The 24,796-nt window shown below is 44.1% G+C and overlaps 1 protein-coding gene across 2 annotated transcripts in view; it reads left to right on the top strand.

Annotated features, from left to right (window-relative positions):
* Nucleotides 1–24,520, top strand: part of LOC109935770 (integrin beta-1-like) — an 84,419-nt gene extending 59,899 nt beyond the window's left edge. For both annotated transcript variants that reach the window (XM_048616166.1, XM_048616172.1), the window contains 3 exons: nucleotides 2,757–2,976; nucleotides 3,397–3,602; nucleotides 24,110–24,520. In XM_048616166.1, coding sequence (XP_048472123.1) covers nucleotides 2,757–2,976; nucleotides 3,397–3,602; nucleotides 24,110–24,120 — 437 coding nt within the window. In that variant the 3' untranslated portion in view covers nucleotides 24,121–24,520. The remainder of the gene's footprint in view (nucleotides 1–2,756; nucleotides 2,977–3,396; nucleotides 3,603–24,109) is intronic.
* The last annotated feature ends 276 nt before the right edge of the window (nucleotides 24,521–24,796 follow it).

Genomic DNA, 24,796 nt, shown 5'->3' with positions numbered 1-24,796 from the left:
ACATTTGCTTCAGGATGTCAGTTTTATTTGACTTCAGAACACTGTCAGTGTGGAGTTTGCACATTCTCCCCGTGTCTGTGTTGTTTTCCTCCGGGTGCCCCAGTTTCCTTCCACAATCCAAAGATATGCAGGCTAGGATGGATAGGCCATGTTAAATCATCCATAGTGTTCAGGGATGTGTAGGTTGGGTGGATTACCCATGGGAAATACAGGGTTACTGGGATAGGGTTGGGGTGGGTCTGGGTGGGATGCTGTTTGGAAGGTCAGTGTGGACCCCATGGGCCGAATGGCCTGCTTCCACACTGTAGGAATTCTATGATTTTAATCCATTTTGAATAAGAATGAGGGGCTTCGGATGAATTTTGTTACAATGTTTCCAATATATTTTTAGAATTTTGATGCCAGTTTTATGAATTCTGGAACAAAGTCCTGTATTTTTCTTCATATAGTCTATATTTTGGGGATAATCTTTTGCAATTGTCTCAGTAAAGAAGATTTAGTTTGCTATCTATTCAAAGTTCCAAGAGTAGCCCTTTATTTCAGCTGCATCTATGGAAGCATAACTAGAAAGGAACTGGTAGGAAAATGGGCATGAGAAAATATTTTCCCAACCAAAAATTCCCGTGTTCTAGGGAGTCTTGGAGTGCAGCAAATTATGATAACGTAAATGGTGTTCCAATTGGTACAAACTGAAGTAATTGATGCCTGGCAAGTTAGAAAACACCAGGACAAAAATGCTGGGATCCACTATTTTCCCACCAATCATTTCTATATACCGTGAAACTAACCCTGAGAAACTGGCCCCACAGGCTGTGTCAGTATCAAGTTAGTAACAGAACTGTGCTATCAGCGTCAAGATCAGTTCAAGTACCACACAGAACTAGTCCTGTTCTCTGAGAAGGGTCTCCTGGAGTACTGGGCTAATGGTAAGATTCTTGGTAGTGTGGATGAGTAGAGAGATCTCGGTGTCCATGTGCATAGATCACTGAAAGTTGCCACCCAGGTTGATAGCGTTGTTAAGAAGGCATACGGTGTGTTAGGTTTTATTGGTAGAGAGATTGAGTTTTAGAGTCACGAGGTCATGTTGCAGCTGTACAAAACTTGGCCGCACTTGGAGTATTGCGTACAGTTCTGGTCACCGCATTATAGGAAGGATGTGGAAGCATTGGAAAGGGTGCAGAGGAGATTTACCAGGATGTTGCCTGGTATGGAGGGAAGGTCTTATGAAGAAAGGCTGAGGGACTTGAGGCTGTTTTTGTTAGAGAGAAGAAGGTTAAGAGGTGACTTAATAGAGACATACAAGATGATCAGAGGATTAGATAGGGTGGACATTGGGAGCCTTTTTCCTCGGATAGTGGTGGCTAGCACGAGGGGACATAGCTTTAAATTGAAGGTGATAGATATAGGACAGATGTCAGAGGTAGGTTCTTTACTCAGAGAGTAGTAAGGGCGTGGAATGCCCTGCCTGCAAAAGTAGTAGACTCGCCAACTTTAAGGGCATTTAAATGGTCATTGGATAAACATATTGATGATAATGGAATAGTTTAGGTTAGATGGGCTTCAGATTGGTTTCACAGGTTGGCAGAACATCAAGGGCCGAAGGGCCTGTACTGCGCTGTAATGTTCTATGTTCTATGTTCTATGTTCTATAAACACTCGCACCCTACTTTTAGTCGTGGCAATTTGCTTTATCGGTCATGAGACCATGAGTTGAGGGATTACAACATTCTATTAGCTTCCCACAAACTGTATTTTTTGTTATATGTTTATTTTGTCAGCTTTTTAAATGCCAAAACAACCTTTACAAAGTTTGAAGTATGCAGAGGAAGCACTGACAGACTTTCTGATTGGTGAAACTTACTTCAAAAGCAATTTTTACATGACAGCCCATTTGGTGCATTTGGTACCCTTTGGTCATTTCACACACTATGGTGTTATTGTGCTTGCATTGCAAAGCCAGTATGAATCAATCTTACCATCCAAAACTGCAATTACTGCAGGAGGTATTTAAAAACATTCCAGCTAGATATAACGTTTGGAGAGTATCTTAATGAAACAGTGCTGATGGATGGGCTCATAGGAGGCACAGTGGCACAGTGGATTGGGGAGGTGATGGCCTGGTGGTAATATCATTGGAGTGTTAATCCAGAGACCCAGATAATGTTCGGGGGACCCGGGTTTGAATCTCGCCACGGCAGATGGTGGAATTTGAATTCAATAAGTATCTGGAATTAATAATCTAATGATGACTGTGAGTCCATTGTCAATTGTTGGAAAAACCCATCTGGTTCACTAACGTCCTTTAGGGAAGGAAACTACCATCCTCACCCAGTCTGGCCTATATGTGACTCCAGACCCACAGCAATGTGGTTGACTCTTAACTGCCCTCTAGGAAATTAGGGATGGGCAATAAATGCTTCCTAGCCAGCGACACCCTCATCTCGTGAATGAATAAAGCAATTGCTGCCCCATAGTGACAGGAACCTGGGTTTGATTCCAACCTTGGGTGACTATCTGTGGAGTTTGCACATTCTCCCCATTTCTGAATGGGTTTCCATTGAGTGCTCCAGTTTCCTCCCTCAGTCCAAAGATGCACAGTTTAGGTGGATTAGCCATGGTAAATGTGGGTTATGGGGATTGGGGTGGGGGCTGCTGTAAGTCTGGGTGGAGGGTTGGAGCAGACTTGATGGGCTGAATGACCTCTATCTGCAGTGTAAGGCTTGTATGATTCTAACCTTTTTGACTTCTTGTTGCAGGAAATGGCATTTGTCATTGTGGAAAATGTGAGTGCTTACCCACATTTACAGGCAGCGCTTGTGATTGTCCATTAGATGTGCATTCATGTAAATCAACAAATGGACAGATATGTAATAACAGAGGAATATGTGAATGTGGTCGGTGCAAATGCGCCGACAGGTTCATGGGCCCAACGTGTGAGCTCTGTCCAACTTGTTCTGGTGTCTGTATGGGCCTTAAGTGAGTATTCTGTCAATCATAAACTGTGTGATGTCTTAGTTATTTCTCTGACAAATATAGTTGTTTGAGTCCCTCAAAAGTGAACTAGTTAACTGTGTTGGATAATTCTTTGGAATTAGAGTCCATGTTTCATTAGGTCCATGTCTGTGATAAATATTAATAACCTGTGCCTGAAAACTCACCTGAAAAAATCTATGTGATTGATTTAACATCAAATTCATACGTGTCATTTTAACATGCTGAAGTATATCTGAATCATATGCTCCTGACAACTCTAAAGACTGTGCTTTGATAGTGAAGAGATCATGCCTGATTTCATGGTCCTAGCGAGCGACTTCCTCAGCAGGAGTGCAAAGGTAGAAAGTTGCCCTTTATGTTTGTGCTGATTTTAATCCAATCTGCATCCTCACACTTTTACAGTGATTGTGTCCTGTGTAAAGCCTTCAACAAAGGACCTAAGAAAGAAACCTGCGATCAGTGTGGGTTTGAAGTAACTCTGCTGGATCAACCAGATGAGTTGCCGCAATCACGTTGCATGTTCATGGACCCAGACATCGGCTACTTCTGCTTTTCGTATCTTACTAATGACCAGAATGTCCCAGAAGTTCGTGTTGCCAAAACCCAAGGTGAGTCTTTTATCGTGAACCAAGGGGAAAGCCTTTATTCTGAATCTACAAAATTCAAAGACTTGGTTTGGCTGAATCATATTGTTTTTGATTTGATTTGTTGATTTATTGTCAAGTGGACCTAAGAACAGTGAAAAGTTTTGTTTATGAGCAGTACAAGCAGATCACAGTAAGCAAGGACATACAGATCATAGGGTGAAAATAAAAATAGACAGAGGCATACAAGGAACAAAAGAAAGTTCCCGGAACTAAGTTCACTTTTATGCTCTTTAATAAATGTTACTTTTCAAGGGGTGAGGTGAAGCACTCTTGAGGTGATTGTATGGCAGAAGACACATAGTGGAGACATTCAGAGGGCACATACAAAGTTGAAATGAGTGGTTCCAACAATGTTCATGTATCTCAAGACAAAAATACAAACAGTTTCTGGTGTTCTGACTTGCAATTCATCCACCAGTGAGAATTCCAAGCTTCGCTGCTCCTGCATCCTCTCAAAATTCAAACAGAACTATGACTTAGAAGTATAAAAATAGCGGCTAACAGACTGGACTTGGTATATCAGATTGTCAAGAGTTTACACATGTCACTCTGATTATAGGTTTGACTTAACTGATGGCATTATTGGAAAATTTTATTGATAACAAAGGGAGCTAAATGGGGGCTAAGCACAATAGCTTGCCTGGAAAGTTCCAATGAAATTATGCTGTATGTTTAACCATGCTCATTACATGGAATACAAGCTGCATGCCAACTTCATGATGCCAACATTTTTAAATGATTTTGACATTCACTGTTGGTAGGCACAGGCACACAGGAAACATGCACTAAGGCAATGAACAAGTGTGATTAGTTGACTTTTCTATATAATGTGGCATGGCTTCAATTTAAACCCATGCCACTAAACATTCCTTCCTCTGTGTGGCCAATATTTCTGGCCTAGCTAATTTTCTGATGGTAAGTGACAGAGCAAAGGTAAAATGTGGGGCTGTTGGTGACTGGGCAACTGGAGTGGAAGCAGGCTATTTGGCCCATTAATACCACACCACCCCTCTACCCTATCCTTGGAACCCTGCATTTCCCATGGCTAGCCCAACTACACATCCCAGGAACACTAATTTTCTGAAGAAGGGTCTAGGCCCAAAACGTCAGCCTCCCTGTTGCTCTGATGCTGCTTGGCCTGCTGTGTTCATCCAGCTCTACACCTTGTTATCCCAGAAACACTGTAGGCAATTTAACATGGCCACTCTACCTAAACTGCATATCTTTAAACTGGGAGTAAACCAGAACAACCAAAGGAAACCCACACAGGCACAGGGAGGATGTGCAAACTCCACACAGACAGTCACCTGAGGGTGGAATCGAACCCAGGTTCCTGGCGCTGTGAGACAGCAGTGCTAACCACTGAGCCTCACTGTTGCTTTCAGTGCATGTGGGTGTGGGTTGTGCACCAGAGCTGTCAGCCATAGGTTCAGTGGAAAGCCGGTGTTACCCAGAGACCAGCCTTCAGTTTGCCGTGGTGTCTTAAAGGGAGCTGGCGTGGTGGAGTGGTGCAGGATGTGTCACAAGTGCTGCCAGGACACTGGGCATTGATGTTCATGATCCATTACCTCTAATCACACACCAACTAGACAATGATGAAGTGGAATCTCTTTATTTGGTTTTTGCCTGTGGTTCAATAGGTAGATTCCTGTGATGATAGTCTTACCCAATGTGGAAAGATTGAAAACAATAAGCCTATATTTAATCTCTCCTTACTGCAATCTGAAGTCCCCATCTGCTTCAAGAAGACCACGATGACGCCAGTGCCAAAGAAAAATCCTGCAGTGTGCCTCAGTGACTGATGCCTGGTGGCTCTGACCTCCATAATTATCAGGAGGTTAGTCATAGCTCACATCAACTCCAACCTATCAAATTGCCTTGATCCTTTGCAATTCGACTACTCAGCACAACAGGTCCACAGCAGATGCCGTCTCCCTGGCCATATGCTCATCCCTGGACTATCTGGATAACGATACCGATGTCAGGTTCCTACTTATTGACAACAAAAACAGAATTTGCTGGAAAAGCTCGGCAGATCTGGCAGCAGCTGTGAAGAGAAATCAGAATTAACGTTTCAGCTCTGGTGACACTTCCTCAAACTGATGGTAGCTAGGAAAATGTTAGCTTTTACGCAGAAGATAGGATGGGGGGAGGCGGAAGGAATAAACAATAGGTGGGGACAGAGCCCAATGAGACGGAAGAACAGTCGGATTGACAAAGGAGTAGATAACAATCCAGCTAGGAGAGTGAATAACTGTTAGTGAAGACTGTTAGTCACTAACAACAGGTGGTGTGTAATGGCAGGCTGTGTGATAGCAAAACCTGGTGTGTGGGAGAGGGCGCTCCGACATGGGAGAGTTTAGGCCCTAAAATGATTGAACTCGACATTGAGACCGGAGGGCTGCAGGGTCCCCAAGTGGAAAATGAGGTTTTTTTAATAGAATCCCTACAGTGTGGAAACAGGCCCTTCGGCCCAACAAGTCCACACCGAGCCTCAGAGCACCCACCCAGACCCATCCCCCTGTAACCCACCTAATCTACACATCCCTGAACACTATGGGCAATTTAGCATGGCCAATTTACCTAACCTGCACATCTTTGGACTGTGCGAGGAAACCAGAGCACCTGAAAGAAACCCATGCAGACACGGGGAAAATGTGCAAACTCCACACAGACAGTCGCCCTAGGGGGAATCGAATCCGGGTCCCTGGTGCTGTGAGACAACAGTGCTAACCACTGAGCCACCATGCCTTGTTCTTCCAGCTTGTGTTGAGCTTTGCTGGAACACTGCAGCAAGCCAGAGACAGAGATGTTGGCCAGGGAACAGGGTGGTGCGTTAAAGTGGCAGGCGACAGGTAGCTCAGGGTCTTTTTTGCGAGCAGAACGTAGATGTTCTGTGAAGCAGTCACCCAGTGTACTCTTCATTTCCCCATTGTAGAGACCACATTGTGAGCAGTGAATGCAGTAGACTAGATTCTGGGAAGTGCAGGTAAAGTGCTGCTTCACCTGGAAGGTATATTTGGGCCCTTGGATACGGAGGAGGGAGGAGGTAAATGGGCAGGTGTTACACCTTTGCCAGATACAGAGGAAGGTGCTGTGGGGCTGTGGGAGGGGTGTTGGGAGTGAAGGAAGAGTGAACCAGGGTGTCCAGGAGGGAATGGTCCCTGCGGAAGGTGGACAAGTGAGGGGAGGGGAATATGTGTCCGGTGAAGGCATCTTGCTGGAGGTGGCGGAAATGGTGGCTGATGATCTTCTGCACGTGGATGCTGGTGGGATGGTAGGTAAAGAAAAGGGAACCCTATCACTGTTGCGGAAGGGAAGAGAGGGGGTGAGGGTGGAAGCTTGGGAGATGGATGGGATCTGGTTGAGGGCCATGTTGACAACAGTGCTAGGGAATCCTCAATTGAGGAAGAAGGTGGACGTTTTGGAGGCTCCCTTGTCAAAGTTGGCCTCATTGGAACATATGCGATGGAGACAGAGGAACTGGGAGAATGGAATGGAGTCTTTCGCAGGAAGCAGGGTGCAAGGATGTATAGTCCAGGTAGCTGTGGGAGTTGGTGTTATAGTAGATATTAGTGGCCAGTCTATTCCCAGAAATTTGCAGAAATGGTGAGGAAGGGAAGGAAGGAGTCAGCGATTGATCAGGTGAAAGTGAGGGCAGGGTGGAAATTGGAAGCAAAATCAATGAACTTTTCCCAATCCAGATGAGAGAGTGAAGCAGTACCGATGATATCATCGATGTATTGGAGAAACAGTTGTGGGTGGGGGCTGAAATAGGATTGGAACAAGGAATGTTCCACGTACTCCATGAAGAGACAGGCATAATTAGGGCCCATGCGGGTACAAATGGCCACCTCTCTGACCTGAAGAAAATGAGAGAAGTTGAAAGAGAAGCTGTTGAGGATGAGGACGAGCTCAGCCAAGCGGAGGAGGGTAGTGGTGGGTGGGGATGGTTGGGGCCTTTGCTCCAGGAAGAAGCAGAGAGCCCTAAGACCATCCTGGCAGGGGATGGATGTGTAAAGGGATTGCACGTCCATGGTAAAGAGGAGGCAGCTGGAGACTGCAAACTGGAAATTCCAAAACTGGTGTAAAGCATCAGAGGAATCACAGATGTAAATGGGCGGGGACTGGACCAGGAGAGAAAAGACTGAATCAAGGTAGGAAGAGATGAATTCTGTGGGGCAGGAACAGGCTGAAACAATGGGTGTGGCCGGGCAGTCCTATTTGTGGATTTTTGGAAGGAGGTAGAAGCGAGCCGTGTGGGGCTGGGGGACTATCAGCTTAGAGGCAGTTGGGGGGAGATCATCAGATGAAATGAGGTCAGTTACTGTAGTTGATACAATGGCCTGGTATGACATGGTGGGGTCATGGTCCAGGGGAGATAGGAAGAGGTATCTGAGAGTTGGCGCTCAGCATCTGCAATGTAGAGGTCAGTACGCCAGCCTACAACAGCACCACTCTTATCGGCAGGCTTAATGACAAAGTCAGGATTAGATCTGAGTGCACAGAGTGCAGTCAGTTTGGAGAGAGAGAGGTTGAATTGAGTGAGGGGGGACAGAGAAACTGAGGCAACCAATGTCACATTGACAGATCGAGTGCAGGGAAAAGGCCAAAGGGAGGGGTCCAGGTGGAGGGAGAATGTTGGAGCTGGGCGAAAGGGTCTGTGGGACGAGAGAAGACTCTTGCCCAAAGAAATGGGCACGGAGGCAAAGACCACAGAAGAGTTCGACATCATGTCAGGCCTGAAATTCATTAATGTGGGGAAGCAAAGGGATAAAGCTGAGACCTTTGTTGAGTATGGAACATTCAGCATTGGAAAGCAGAAGGTTAGGAGGGATGGTGAATACCCGACAGGAGATAGGGTTGGGTGAGGGGATGGAGTCAGAGGGAAGGGGCAGGGAGGAAGGTTCGAGAAAGCCACGGGTATCTGAGTTGTTACATCTTGTGGGCCTTGATGCCTGAAAGGGCTCCGGACTCAATATCGGTTCAAAAATTTTAGGGCTTGAACCCTCCCACATCCGAGCCCCCCTCCCCCACATATCAGGCCTTGTTATCACATAGCCTGCCATTACACACTACCTATTGTTAGCCACTAACAGTCTCCATTAACAGCTATTCTCTCTCCTAGCCTGATCGTTATCCACTCCTTTGTCTGTCCAACTACTCTTCTCTCTCTTTGGGCTCCACCCCCAACTATCATTTACTCCTGACCCTTCCCCCCACCCTATCTTGTGTTTATAAACTGACATTTTCCTAGCTGCCATCAATTCTAAGGAAGGGTCACCGGACCCGAAACATTAACTCTGATGTCTCTTCACAAATGCTACCAGACCTGCTGAGCTTTTCCAGCAATTTCTGTTTTTGTTTCTGATTTACAACATCCACAGTTCTTTTAGTTTTCCTACTTATTGACTACAGTTCTGCCTTAAAACAACAAAATTCTAAAGAAACTCGTCTTTAAACTCTGAGACCTAGGTCTTAGCTCCCCGCTCTGTAACTGGATCCTTGACTTCCTGACCCACAAAACTGCAATCAGTAAGAATAGGTGACAACATCTCCTCCACCATAATCCTCAACACAGGTGCCCCACAAGGCTGCATACTTAGCCCCCTACTGTACTTGTTATACAGTTATGACTGTGTGTCCAAATTCTGCCCTAACTCCATTTACAAGTTTGCTGAGGTCACTACTGTTGTAGGACGGATTTCAAACAATGACGAGACAGAATACAGGAAAGAGATTGAGTGCTTAATGTAAAAACAACAATCTCTCCATGGGTCTAGGCCCGAAACGTCAGCCTTTCTGCTCCTATGATGCTGCTTGGCCTGCTGTGTTCGTCCAGCCCTGCACCTTGTAATCTCTCCATGAACATCAACAAAACAAAAGGAGCTGGTCGTTGACTTCAGGAAGCAGAGTGGAGGGCACGCCCCTGTCTGTATCAATGGTGCTGATGTGGAGATGGTCGAGAGCATCAAGTTCCTGGGAAGTGATGATCACCAACAATCTGTCCTGGTCCACCCACGTCGACGCAACGGACAAGACAGCACAACAACATCTCTACTTCCTCAGGAGGCTAAGGTAATTTGACAAGCCCACATGGACTCTTACCAATTTTAATGGATGCACTATAGAAAGCATTCTATTTGGCTGCATCACAGTGTAGAATGGCAACTGCTCTTCCCAAGACAGTGAGAAACTGTAGAGTATTGTGGACACAGCCCAGTCCCTCACGCAAACCAGCCTTCCATCGCTGATTCCATCGATACTTCCCGCTGCCTTGGGAAAGCAATCAACATAATCAAAGACCCCTCCCACCCCGGTTATTCTCTCTTCCAAACTCTTCTGTTGGGCGGAAGATACAAAAGTTTGAATACAGGTACGAATGGATTCAAGAACAGCGCTGAGCTACTGTTATTAAACTTCTGATCGGACCTCTCCAATCTTAAATTTAATGTTGATCTTGTTCTATGTGCACCTTCTCTGCAGCCATAACATTGTATTTTTGGCTCTGTTCTATTAGCCCTATGCACTTTGTATGATCTGCCCTTACCCCATGCAAAACAAAACATTTCACTGTACCTGGGTACACATGACAATAATAAATCAAACCAAGTCAAATGTATTGTTTGGACCTTAAAACAATGAGTGATGATCTCAGTGAGCGTGTAAAATCTTTAAGGGATTTGACAAGGTCAATGCTGAGAGGTTATTTCTGCTGACTGGACAGTCAGGAATGAGGGGTCATAATTTCTGGATAAGAGGCTGAGCATTTAGAAGTGAGATGAAGGGAAAAGTCTTCATCAGAGGCTGTGAATCTTTGGAATTCTCTAAATATGAATTGTGAGTCATTAGTTATATTCAAGACTGAGATTGCTGGATTTCTGGATTCTATTGGAATCTAAGGATATGGAATCAGCCAGGAAAATAAATTTAGAAATTTAATCATGACCTTATTGATTGTGGAACAGAAAAGAGGTGCCAAATGGCTGCTTTCATTTCTTAGGCTCCTTTATATGGTCCATTGATATAGGCAGCCAGGAACTTCTACACTGATCTAATCTTAAAAGTGGGGGGAGGGGGTATGGATTCATACCTTTAATTTCCTGCACTGCTCTCAGTGCAAGAACCTAATTGTTGTAAAAACACAAGAAATGAGAACAGGGGTGAAAGGCAGGCAGTTTACTCGGAATTTGAGGATAACCTTATCTGCCAATGTGGTATACTGCATCCGCTGTACCCGGTGTGGCTTCCTCTACATCGGGGAAACCAAGCAGAGACTCGGGGACCGCTTTGCAGAACACCTACGCTCGGTTCGCAACAAACAACTGCACCTCCCAGTCGCGATCCATTTCAACTCCCCCTCCCATTCCTCAGACGACATGTCCATCCTGGGCCTCCTGCAGTGCCACAACGATGCCACCCGAAGGTTGCAGGAACATCAACTCATATTCCGCTTGGGAACCCTGCAGCCCAATGGTATCAATGTGGATTTCACAAGTTTCAAAATCTCCCCTCCCCTTACCGCATCCCAAAACCAGTCCAGCTCGTCCCTGCCTCCCTAACCTGTTCTTCCTCCCACCTATCCCCTCCTCCCACCTCAAGCCGCACCTCCATCTCCTACCGACCAACCTCATCCCGCCCCCTTGACCTGTCCGTCCTCCCTGGACTGACCTATCCCCTTCCTAACTCCCTACCTACACTCACCTTTACTGGCTCCATCCCCGCCTCTTCGACCTGTTTGTTTCCTCTCCACCTATCCTCTCCTCTATCCCTCTTCTATCCGCCTCCTACTCTCTCCCTATTTATTTCAAAACCCCCTTCCCCTCCCCCTTTTCTGATGAAGGGTCTAGGCCCAAAACGTCAGCCTCTCTGCTCCTATGATGCTGCTTGGCCTGCTGTGTTCATCCAGCCCTGCACCTTGTTGTCTCAGATTCTCCAGCTTCTGCAGTTCCTACTATCTCTGATTCAATTTTCACCCAGACGGTGTTGGGGGGTTGGGGGGTGGGTGTGGTGGCTGGGAGGGTCTGGAATGGACTGCCTGGGAGGGTAGTAGAGACAGGAAACCTCACAACCTTTAAAACATATTTGGATGAGCACTTGAAGTGTCATAACATTCAAGGCTATAGACCTCGTGCAAGAAAATAGGACTAATGCATATTGAGAGCAGTTTGTTGTCTTCTAAATTGTATGAACCTATAAGACCATGGCTGATTTGTCCCAGGCATCAATTCTTTTCTCGTGCCAGCTCCTCAAAGATCTCAAATCATCATTATTCCAAAAATTTATCCATCTCTTCTTTAAATGCTTTCAGTGATCCAACTTCCGAAACTTCTGGGGTAGAGAATTCCTCTCATTTGCTACATTCTGGGTGAAGAAATTCCCTCACACTTCAGATTTAAATGAATCTTCCCTTTTTCTATTAATCTGTAACTATTCTCCATTCGTCCTCATTCAAGATTCCCCCACTTGTCTAAACATATCAACATCTGCTGTGTCAAGTGCCCTCAGAATCTTCCTTGAATAATCTTCTTTCCAGGTGAAATTGAGTTTAAAGTTGCAGGACTATTCGTGATGAGTGCTTGGGTGTGGGCATCTGGAACAGTAACCTGTAACAGGGGTCATCAGTTCAAGCTAAGTGGTAGAAGGATTAGAGGAGACACGAGGAAAAGCCTTTTTGTGTGAAGGGTGGTAGGTAAGTGGAATTTGCTGCCTGAGTTGGTGGTGGATGCAGAGAATCTAAACTTCTTAAAAAAGTACCTGAATCTGCACCTTACGTGCTATAGGCTACAGGGCTGTTGGCTGTGTGCAGGAAGATGGGTTTAGAAGGGTCATTTGGGTGTTTTTGGGTTGGCATGGACAAGATGGGCCAAATGGCCTCCCTCTGTGCTGTATCATTTCTCTGTGGTTATCTACCTGCACTGAGGATTGAATTGCACCTTTCCCCATAGCTAGACCTGACCACCTCCGCAACAGTTCAAAGGCCTGCCCTTTATTGATGCTTAGTGTCTCTAAGGGAGACTAGTACTCCCAGAAACAAAAGAGAATGATAGAGATTTGTCCTAGTGCTGCTCAAGAAAGAAAAAGAACCCTAACTGATCTCTTACTTTGACTGCCTTCATCAGATCATTGAACTCAGTGCCCTGACCAGCTCCTTCAATATCACGGCTGTGCTGATAAGGTCCTTTCCACTCATGATTACCCATCAGCCTTTCTACCTTGGTTGCGCATCTTTGAGTAAAGTGTGAAGATTAGACTCAGTGAAGTTTTCATGTCCCCTCACACTGTCTCTTTTTATCGGTTCCCTCTGGCTGCTCCTGCCTTTGGCAACCTTTCTCCTACTGTCTCCGAGGCTGGCTGTTGAGATCTCAAAGCGCACAATCTGGCGTTCTGTTTCGTCTATAACGAGCTCTCAGTTCTCATCTCCCTCCATGTGCTCTGCTCCTCTTAATTCCAGCACACTTCTCATTATAGCTGCTACCGATATCCTAACACCCCCACCAGCTGAGGACTCCCATTCTACACAGGATCTTAATGAGGTTTTAAATGAATTACAGCAAGGTCAGCAGTACGACACGTCAGTGGAAGGACATGCCAATTCTGAAATCCCACATAGTAAGGGCCCCATGTATTTAAAGGACCAATATTATCCTTCTGTAATGGATCTGTTCACCATATTCATTCTGTTTATTTTTAAGCAGTATATTTGGGCATGTCATGGCACACCTCCAGGATGCATGGGATTTGAACCCAGATATTCTGGCCCAAATGTTGGAACATAGCACTGTGCCACAAGATTGTTACATAATCAACATGATCAGTCATAGGAGCAGGAGTAGGCCATTCAGCCCCTTGAGCTTGTTCTGCCCTTTAATGAAATCATGCCTGATCTGTGGCCTTATTCCATATACCTGTCTTTCACTCAGATGCCTTAATACGTTTTCTTCACAAACATCTATCTATCTCAGATTTAAAGCGAACAACTGATCAAACAGGATCCCTCAAGATGAGGATGATGTATGTCAGGTATGGTTTGGGTCCACCCAGGTGACTCAACAAGCCATCTCTCCTTGGGCAGTAATTACGCTAGTTACCGTGAGGAAGTTGGTGGGGTTTGGGTGTGTTTCTCACGGGAGAGCTCTACGCTCTTCTTCCACTTTCACCACTTCACTGTATCAGAGTTTATACAGACAGTTTCTGACAGTCTTGTGACTTGTTGGATGAGGAGCTGCCACAGTGACCAGAACGTCCCATTCATGCACAAACATCAGTTTATCCCTTTTCGATGAGGCCTTCAGAATGTTCTTCAAACATTTCCTGTGTCCTCCTTGAGATCGAGTGTCACCTTTAAACGGTGATCTACTTCGGAAGCCAGATATTTGGCATGTGCTAGCAGTGGCCAGTGCAGGGGGAGCTGTTTTCACATGATCAGCAATGCTGGAGGGAATTGGTTACTGTCAGAACGTTAGAGTTTGTTCACCTGTTCTGCCATTTGACTTTGAAATTCCTGAGGATATGCTGCCAGTGGAGGTGTTCCAGCAACTGGAGAGGGGTAACTCCAGTGTACAAATTTGGTGATAACAACAGCAATGTAGACTAGACCATATGCCCCCTTACAGAGGTCTCTGCTGTCAAAGACCCACGTACAATTTTTGGGAGTCTGTACTGGCACAATGGATTCCGTGCTGTTCTTCCATACTAATAGTGATCTCATGAGGAAGATAATGAGGAAGATATTTGCAAAGTGTGCAATGAATTCTAAAGCAACCCTATGTATAAAGGTCTGACAGATTGAGCAAGGGTTCATGACCATCAGCTTTACAGATCTTTGCAGGAATGTTGTGTGAACCAATTCTTCAACAGTTTGCTTCATGCCCAAATTCGATCTCTCAAGCTGTTGAGGGCTTGTCTTAACTTTGTCTGATGTTATTTTTATGACATCAGAGGAGACCCTCCCCCAAAATTTGTTACAGCCCCTGGATGAGACCCGTCAAATTCTGTTACATTCCAGTGAGGGAGAACCAACTTTGTTGTTCAATACATGAAATTTGAGGTAGTTACTGAGAGAATAATGCCACAAGATTCAATTACTTTAAATGACCACGCGAAATGTTACTATCACGAGTCAACAAAGCAAAAAGTCAATACTATCTTTCCTACTTTAACATGCAGAATTAACATGAGGCATATCCTGAGGTGTTAACCAGGTGAAGCTACAGCACAGAACTATTGACTTGCTGAACACTGGAAACAGCATGAGATCTCAGCTCTGCAGTCCTGCAGCATCCAGTCACGAATGGGGTGCTTAATTAAATAACTAACAGAGGTGGAGTCTCTACAAATATCCTCATATTTAAAGATGAGGTGTCCAGCACTCAACACAAAAGATAAGACTGATGTGCATAGCCTAGTGGTATTATCACCTGGTAATGTTCTAGGGACTTGGGTTCAGCAGCATTTAATGGCTGATGATGGAATTTGAATTCAACAATTACCTGGAATTAAGAGTCTAATGATGATCATGAAACCATTGTCGATTGTCAGAAAAACCTATCTGGTTCACTAATATCCTTTAGGGAAGATATCTATCATCCTGACCCAATCTGACCTACATGAGAGACCAGACCCATAGCAAGGTGGTTGACCCTCTGGGCAGTTAGGGATGGGCAATAAATACTGACCTGGCCAGTGATGCCCAGATTCCATGAATGATAAATGTTTCTATCTACAGCCAGAGTCAGTGATCCATCTTGACCTCTTTCTGAGGTCCCCAGGATCACAGATGTAAGCCTCTAACTAGATCCATAGATATTAAGGAGCATCTGTTCTACAAAAGCTATTTGCCTTTGAGATTTGACAATAGAGCTTAAGACTTCTGAAGGAGTGTTTAACCCTTAATTGCTGCAACCTTTAAGAAGACACAAAACAGGCTTTCTTGTAAGTCTATGTCAAAGGAAAGAATAATTATTTATTTTCACAACAGCCAGAATGTAAATGCAGTAAACACCCAGTCCTTGTTCACAAGAAAAGATGATTCCAACAGAAAAACATGTACCTTTAGAAGAGACTGAGAGATGATGTTTCTACTTTAGTGCTTCGAGATGCAGGCCTAAGAATTCTCGTTTTGATTCCCTGAAGAAAAGTGAAGATTGGCAGTTGTACTGATGCATTTCTAATGTTTCCCACCAAACAGCAAGTTTCAGGCATTTCCAGTTGAAGTTGGTTGAGCACCTGTGGTGAAAGCTATAATCTTTTGGATAAAATAGTTCAGCCTCCACTTCTCTGTGTATGGTGGAGTTTTTGGGCAGGGTCCTTCTATTTTCTGGGAGGGAGGACTTCTCTCTGGTCTTCGCATCCCACACTGAGCCACTGGCCTGTCCTTTATGATGAAGGTATTTTTGATCGAGCCAGTTTCTGTCACATGGCAGAATGTTGACCATTTTGTGGTTTACACAATAGGTTAATAGCTAATCAATTTGTCACACAGTGGAGAATGACTGATATCCGATCACCATTCCAGCTGGAACACCCTCAAAAATGCCTTTAGTTTTGGATCCTATTTAACAGGTTCAGTGTGTTTATCAGGCCTGACTTGCATTCTTGGGTCCGGAGTGCAGAATCGGGACATTTCCCAGCTCTGCAAATCTGGCCTGGGAGAAACTGCGAGCTGGCCAGGTTCTCTGGGAATTTGTGTTGGGAAAGCTAGGAACAAATGCAGAGGCAGGCTGGGTAAATGCTAGTTTCAAGTCTCCAGCATTGTGTTGCAATAAAGCATAGAACAGCGTTCCATGTTCACATTCCTAACATCCCCTCAACACCATCCCTCATGTACTCCCATGCCACCAGACACAACATTATATCATCAGATCCTCCACCCTATTCTATGGCTCTCTGTCCCTATACTCTCCATCTCAACTCACCCTTTTACACGTAAATGACAATAGGTGGTGTTGTCAAGGACATGTTAGCGCACTTGGTTAGAGACAAAGACAAACTATAGATGCTGGAATCCAAGGTAGACAAACAGGAGGCTGGAAGAGCACAGCAAGCCAGGCAGCATTGGGAGGAAAGGAGAAGTCAGCGTTTTGGATATTACCCTTCTTCAAAGCTGCTTTGCAGAGGCTGGTGGGGTGGAAAGTGAGGACAAGGTGGGACCCTATCTTTTTTATGTTTGGAGGAGGATGTGGTTAAGAGCTGTGGAGCGGGGAGTGGAGGAGGGCTGTCTGGATGACAGGGGGGAAAAGAGAGTTGTTTGAAAAAGGTGGACATCCAGGATGCTTGGAAGTGGAATGTATCCTCGTCAGAGCAAATGCGACGGAGACGGAGGAATTGGGAAAATGGGATGGTGTTTTTAAAGGATACAGGATGGGAGGAGGTGTACTCTAGGTAGCAATGGGAGTCTGTGCGTTGATAGTAAATGTCGGTCCGCAACTGTCGCCAGGAATGGAAACGGAGAGGTCATGACAGGGGAGGGAGGTGTCAGACATAGATCCCCCCACCAAGTGAATGTGAGGGCGGGGTGGAAGTTGTTAGCCAAGTCGATGCACTGCTCCAGTTCAGCCTGGGTGCAGGATGCAGTACCGATGCAGCCATCAATGTAATGGCGGAAGAGTTGGGGAGAAGTACTGGTGTACGTACTCAAGAGGGACTGTTCAACATAACCGACTAACAGGCAGGTATAGCTGGGGCCCATGTGAGTGCCCATGGCAACCCCCTGGATTTGGAGAAAGTGGGAAGAATTGAAGGGAAAGGTATTGAGGGTGAGGACTAGTTCGGTGAGGCGGAGGAGGGTGTTGGTAGGTTGGGCGTGGGGTGGGGGGGCAACTAGTGGGTCTGTTGAAGAGTTAAAAGCTGAGGGCCTGTAGGCCATCCTTTCCAGGTAGGGACGTGTATAGGGATTGCATGTCTATAGTAGAGATGAAGCACTGGGGGGCCAGAAAACTGGAAGTTTCCAAAGAGGTGGAGTGTGTGGTTTGTGTCCCAGATGTATGTGGGGAGTGCCTGGACCAAGGGGGAGAGAATGGAGTCCAGGTAGGAAGAGATGAGTTTCGTGGGGCAGGAGCATGCGGAGTTGATGGGTTGGCTGGGGTAATTGGGCCTGTGGATCTTGGGGAGCAGGTAGAATTGGATAGTGCAGGATTGGGGGTCTATAAGGCTGGAAATGGTGGAGGGAAGGTTGCCAGAAACGATGAGATCATGGACGGTGTGGGAGATGGTGGCTTGATGGGCCACGGTGGGGTCGTGGTCAAGGGGAAGGTAGGACGTGGTGCCGGAGAGTTAGCGTTAGGCCTGTGCAACATAGAGGTCTATCCTCCAGACTACGACCGACCCACCTTTGTCAGCAGGTTTGATAGTGAAACGGGGATTGGTGTAGAGAGAGTGGAGCGCTGCATGTTCGGAAGGGGAGAGGTTGGAGTGGGTTAGGGGGCTGGAGAAATTGAAATGGTCGACGTCACGTTGGCAGTTAGCAGTGAAGAGGTCCGGGGCAGATAATAGGCCGGCAGGGGGTGCCCAAAAGGAGGAGGATGTTTGGAGGTGGGAGAAGGGATCCCCGAAGGGTGGCTGGGAATCTTTATTGAAGAAGAAGGGATGGAGGCAGAGGCGGCAGAAGAAGAGTTCCACGTCGTGGTGGGGTGTGGAGCTCGTTGAGGTGGGGGCGGAGGGGCACGAACGTGAGCCCTTTACTGAGGACAGACCGTCCGACCTCAGAGATTTCAAGGTCGGGGGTATGGTGAATATGCGGCAAGGTTCGGGGTGGGGATTTGGGGTGTCTCATGGAAGCTGAAGGAGGGAAGGGGGTAAAGGTGATAGAATGTGATGGGTGAGGGTTGGATGCGGTGTGGTGAGGTGGGTGTAGTTGTGGGAGGGTTGTGGGCTGGGGGCAGGGTTGTGGGAGAGATGAGGTAGACAGGAGGAAGGAGGGTTGGAGGGGTAGGTTGTATTGTGGGGGTGCACAGATGAGGAGGGAGAGGTGTGCTGGCTAGCTGTAGGTGGGCAGCAGGACCCAGGAATGACCCCTGGGGATAGGAGTCCATATGTTGATTGGAGAGTGGGCGGAGTCCGGAGTGGAGCTGGAAGTTGCAGGGAAGTTGAAGCAGTCCCTTCATTGGCAGAATCCCGGTCAGAGTTTGTGGAATTGTCCAGAGCAGCCCTGAAGAAGGGTAATACCCGAAACATTGACTGCTCCTTTCCTCCAGATGCTGCCTGGCCTGCTGTGTTCTTCCAGCCTCCTGTTTGCCTATCTATGTTAGCACACTGTTCAGTTTCCAACTTTCCATTTCCCCGCAGAAACAAAGTAATTGCATAAGCAGCATGGAGACTTAAATCATAGAATCTCTATAGTTTGGAAGCAGGCCATTCAGCCCATCAAGTCCACACCAAACGTCTAAAGAACATCCCACCCAGACCCACCGTATCCCTGTATTTCCCATGGCTAATCTACTTAGCCTTCACATCTCTGAATACTATGGGCAATTTAGCACGGCCAATCCATCTAACCTGCACATCTTTGGACTGTGGGAGGAAACTAGAGTACCCAGAGGATAGACACCAATACAGAGAGAACGTGCAAACTCCACACAGACAATCACCTGAGGGCAGAATCGAATCCGCACCTCTGGCACTGTGAGGCAACAGTGCTAACCACTGAGCCACCGTGCCACCCTTAAAGGTGATAAGCAATTGATAGTAAATATCTCTTTGTTTTGAAGTGTAAGAGAGAAGTTTGATAGTGTTACTGAAGACGACCCTATCAATGTATTAAAGACGTTGACCCCCACCCTGACCAATCCTAACTCCCTGGTTTGTTACTGAGGAATTAAAGCAGGCTGCTAGGAAAAGTGGGCATGGATTTTAATTTGTTCAAAGACTTGAGGAAAGAAAGGGAGGTTGGAAATGAAAAGGTCATTCACATGGATAAAAAGAAGAGTGGAATTTTGAGCACCAGTGTGATGACAGGAGATTTGATGTACCCTGAGGAAAGGGAACACTAATGATGTCAGCTGACACAACAGCAAGGAAGGGAAGTCAGGTGACTAGAGGTTTGGTGGGAATGTGGTTGAGGGAGCAGAAGGTGTACCGTGTGAATCTTCAGACAAAGTGAAGGGTTCTGTCTTTGCGATTTATTCTCTCTATATTTTATATTCAGCAGTATTGCTGCAGGGCATCTTTTCAAGTGGATAGGAGGAGTTCAGTCCCAAGGCAGTTTCCGTATGAGAGAAATGAAGGCTTCAAAGGAATAGGCTTTTGAGATTGAAAAAACATACAGCCTCAGGGAGTACATTTAAAAATAGGGTGATTTAGAAGCTGGATAGTTGCCAAACAGACATCTGTAATTATGGTTGCATTTTTGAAAGAAAAATGTATAACATTTAAAGGGGGCGCAATTTACCAATTTGTTCTTCAGGGTTCATTTTAAGCCTGAGTCTAATTTATTGCTGATACCCTTAATGGACAAATTTTATGAGCGGATATTGAAACATTTATGTCTGAGATTGATACTGGGTGGCATTTATGACCATATTAGCAAATGCATGAACTTTTAACATAAAGGATAACTGTGTGGTACATTTACAAAAGAAGACTGTCACATTTTAAAGACGTCATGCTTTTCCTGTAAACCTCATTTTGGCTTAAAGTTTTACTGAAGTGCAAGAGTAACTGAAGATCTGGATGATAGGTTATCCAGTGTGCTCGCCACACTAATTCCAAAGCCTGACTTAATATCTTTGCCTTTCTCTGAATTATTCATTTAATTAACTGGAAGCTGATTGTATAAGTATGAAGTGTTGATTTGGTGTCTGAGTCTCCAATGTGCAGTTCTTTGTTCTCTGCACAAATGATAAATGAGTGGATGGGACCTTTTCTTTAATCAAATGATGGACACATGGAGAAATGACTGTGCTACTTCATATAGCAAAAAGACCTGGGGCGTTATGGTCATTATCCATTGTTAAGAGTGAGTGATGATGTGATATTTACGGGCAGAGACTCGTGCCTTCAGAGTTTTCAATCATTTTGTTGTCTAGACTTTAGGTGAAGTCAGAACTGATTTGAACTAATTTATGGCAACTTTAATTATGTAATGCTTGCAGGCAACACTGCCCAAGAAAATAAGTCTTGCTGTCTCAAAACAGAGCCTCCAAAATATCAATTAAAATTTCCCAAATTCCTCATGCATTTTTGGTGACATTTTATTTGTCCTTGTTAAACTGAGGTGCTGCAGCATGGAACATTAATGTACTTTATGCTACTGTCAGTGTAGGTAGTATAGGAAAATAAGAATCAGATCAGAATGTTCCTCTACTCTCCTCCCATAACTGGAATGATTTCTTCTGCATTTATAAAGGAAATAGATTCAATCATTTATCACAGAGTTTGAGGCCTTAGTACCGGCAGCAGAGAAGTTGTGAGTTTAAATGGCCATCAGCTTTGAGGCAATTCGAAAGTCTCCCCTAGATCCAGAGATCTAGAGGATCTTATCTTTAAGGATCTTCTTTGGACCCGTTAGCTGCCGTGTTTGGCTGTATTGCCCAGTGCTTCATTCTTCTTCCAATGGATGCCAACCCAATGACCCAAAAATGAGATAGAAATTCCAACAAAAGACCTGAGTAATACAAAAGGGTAGAGATTTGGCTAAATAGTTCTCTATGCTATTTTCCTTCTGTGTTCATTCCAAAAATTTCATGTTCCCTGAATGCAGATATGTAAAATTGGCCATTAAGGCATTTCTATAAAGTTAATGGATAATTTCATATAAGTTCTAACTTAGAGTTATGTAGCATGCAAAACAACACTTTTCACTGTATCTTGCTGCATGTGACAATAATAAATCAAATCAAATTTACAGTGCCAATTCTCAGGGTCTGCATAAAGATGTAGTTTAGTAGCTGAGATCAAGTGATTGGGATCTTCTGCATGAGGCCCATAAAAAGTATACAAAGTGTAATACTTGTTACTTCAAGAATAACTTGATATGAAAGCACCATATTAGAATAATAGTAATCACTGCATGGGAAGAGGCCTTTCAACCCATTAGGTCTGTTCCAGCACTTAATCTTCAAAAGGAAGCCACTTAATTTGCCTTTTCTGTACACTTTTTCAGGATTGTTAAAATTGCAACACATGTTCAAGAGGGCCTGCAGGTGAATTAGGTACTGCAGCTGCAGATATAGACTTTAAGAATTAATTTGATAGCATCTCTAACAAGAGAGGCTTTTTACAAAAAAATTGGCTTATAGTAAAGTGGAACTAGTGTAGCATGGGTAAAAAAATTATTGATGAGCAGGAGATAAAGCATTAGGGTTAATCCGTATTGCCTGGATTGGAAAATGGCTAAGAAATAGTGCAATTAGCGGGTCAATGTTGGATGGATTTTGATGTATATGCATGATTTGAACTTGGACACAGAACACAACATTGCTCTGTGTACTGATCAGACCAAAAAAGTAGATTTTCAGATAATCAAGAAAACAATAAAAGATTTCAGAAGGACATGGACTGGTTAATGGAATGGGAAGGTAGGCAGTTGATGCAATTTGATGCATTCAAATTTAAGGTATTACATTTTGGAAGGAAGAACAAATAATGGGAATATATTCTGAACAGAAAAGTGCTGAAGAATGTGAAGTCCAAGTATATAATTCCTTAATTGTTCTTATAAATGTAGTTAAAGACATAAAGGAGGTCAGTAACATTTTAAGGATGGAGTATGCAATACTTTACTAAAGGATACAGTTAAGATAGAAACTATTGTGTATTTTAAGGAAAGGCCAGAATAACATTTGAACAGAGGAACATATAGGCCATAGCTTCAGTACTTTTTTTTAAATGAAAGGTCACTAACCTAAAATTTGAGTTTTGATTGATTTATTATTGTCGCATATACCGAGATACAGTGAAAAGTATTGTTTTGTGTGCTAATCAGACAAGTCATACCTTATGTAAGTACATCAGAGGAATAGAACAGAATGCAGAATATAGTGTCACAGCTACTGAGAAGGTGCAGATGAAGATCAACTTGAATATATAAGAGGTCCATTCATAATTCCTTTCCTGTTTCTGTGGATGCTGCCAGACCTGTTGAGTATATGAGCATTTTTGGTTTGATAATATTGGAAGTGAGATTAGTGGGTTCAACTCTTACTGTAGCAGCTGCTGGAATTCAAGTTTAATTGATAAGTCTGGAGTTGAAAATAGTGCTGGTAATGGTGGCACTGAAAGCATTGTGAACTGTTGTAAGAACTCATCTGGTTCAGAAATCTGAACAAAATCTGTTGTCCTTAAATGACTGGGCCTGTATGTGACTTCAGAGCCACAGCAATGTGCTTGATTTTTAACTGACCTCTGAAATTACCTCGCGAGCCACTTAGTTCAAGGGCAGTCAGGAATGGACAATAAGTACAAATACATAAATTAGAAATGTAGGCCATTTAATAAGATACTGACTGATCTCTTTGTGTTTCCAATTCCACATTCCAATCCATCCTTGATTACCTTTGCATGCCATGCCTAACAAGTATCTATCTAATTCTACCTTAAAATTATTCAATAACCCTTTCTCCACTATCTTCTGTGGCAAAGAGTTCCAACATTGCACAATCCTCTGAGAGAAAGCATTTTCCTCATCTCTGGTTTTTAAAAAAATGACCGCTAATTTTAAAAGAGTGTCCCCTAGTTCTAGACACACCCAGAACAGGAAACATTATTTCCATATCTATCTTTCAGGATCTTCTATACTTCAGTCAAATCAAGCCAACATCACGCTTTGAAATAATAAGATCCTAAAGGGTCTTAACAGTGAAAATATGTCTCCTCTTATGGGAGAATCTAGAGCTAGAGGTCATTGTTTAAAAATCAGGGGTTGCCAATTTAAAACAGAAAATAGGTGATCTCTTTTTGCTCCCAGAGGGTTGTGTGTCTTTGTAAAACTGTCTTTCTGAAAAGGTGGTGGAATCGGATTCCTTGAACATTTTTAAGGCAGAGGTAGATAAGTTGTTAGAAAGTGAGGTCGGGTGAAAGGTTATAAGAGCATGCAGGAACGTGGATTTGAGTTTACAATCAGAATGAAAGAACGAATGAAGGATCAAGCTGAAGGAGTCTAAATAACCTACTCCTTCTCCCAGTTGGTATGATCATATGACCTCCAATAACCACAAGCAGTTTCCTTTGTGTCAGATATGACTCTGACAAGCGGAGAATTTGCTCCCTGATTCCCACTAACTTCAATTTTGGAAGGACTCCTTGATACCACACTTTACCAAGAGCAGTCACTCTCACCTCACCTCTGGAATTCAGCTTTTTTTTTACATCCTTGCATCCAGGGAGCCTGGAGAAATCTAAAACTGATCATCGGTGAGCAAGTTATTGCTCAGCAAGTCCCCTTGATAGCCCTGTCAATGACCCTTTTCACCACTGTATAATAAGCATATTTTACAATTCAGTAACAAAAGCTGTCAATTATTTTGTTGCAGATTGGTGTTAAGTCTGGCGTACAAGGACAATGAGCTGAGCTGAGCTGAGATGAGCCTGCTTTGAAATTGGGAATCCTGAATCATTCCTCAACCAGTCTCTGAATCAAGACTTCATGAAAAGAATATTCATTGTACAAAGACCTACAATGAAATCACACATTTTTACTAGTGTGCCCTGTGTCTGCAACAACCATTGTAATGCAGTTTTCTTAAGATACGGACTTAAATTGTAGACATGTATTTCACATGACTTTAAACTATTTCTAAAGGGTATTGCATGATAGAAATTCTGCATGAAAGAAATTCTGCATGAAATACAGATGACCCTTACAAATTAAAATTTATAGCAGAAGTAATATTATGTTGAATGATTATAGCTACACTCATGAACAATAAAATAATTTTTCCTGACCTTGTCTTTGTTTTCTATTTCTGGAACAAATTGTGGTGTTGTTATTCTATACTTGACAGTGTAACAAAGTCTTCACCCCAGAGCTTTCGTTTTGCAAGGCTGATGTATCTTGATACATAAATCCCTGTTCTTTGCAAAAAGCCAGAATAGGTTCTGGCTCAAGAAATATCAGGATAATACAAAGTGTTTGCAGTAATTTTGATTCCTTGTTTGCTCATTGGGTACCATTATTGTAATAATGATTAGAGGAAGTGGGATTCTTATACAGCACCTTC

This window comes from Rhincodon typus, chromosome 2, assembly GCF_021869965.1.
Source record: "Rhincodon typus isolate 14 chromosome 2, sRhiTyp1.1, whole genome shotgun sequence".
NCBI classification, from domain to species: Eukaryota; Metazoa; Chordata; class Chondrichthyes; order Orectolobiformes; family Rhincodontidae; genus Rhincodon; species Rhincodon typus.
Note: the sequence above shows the minus strand (reverse complement) of the source record. Positions and strands in the feature narration are given on the sequence as shown.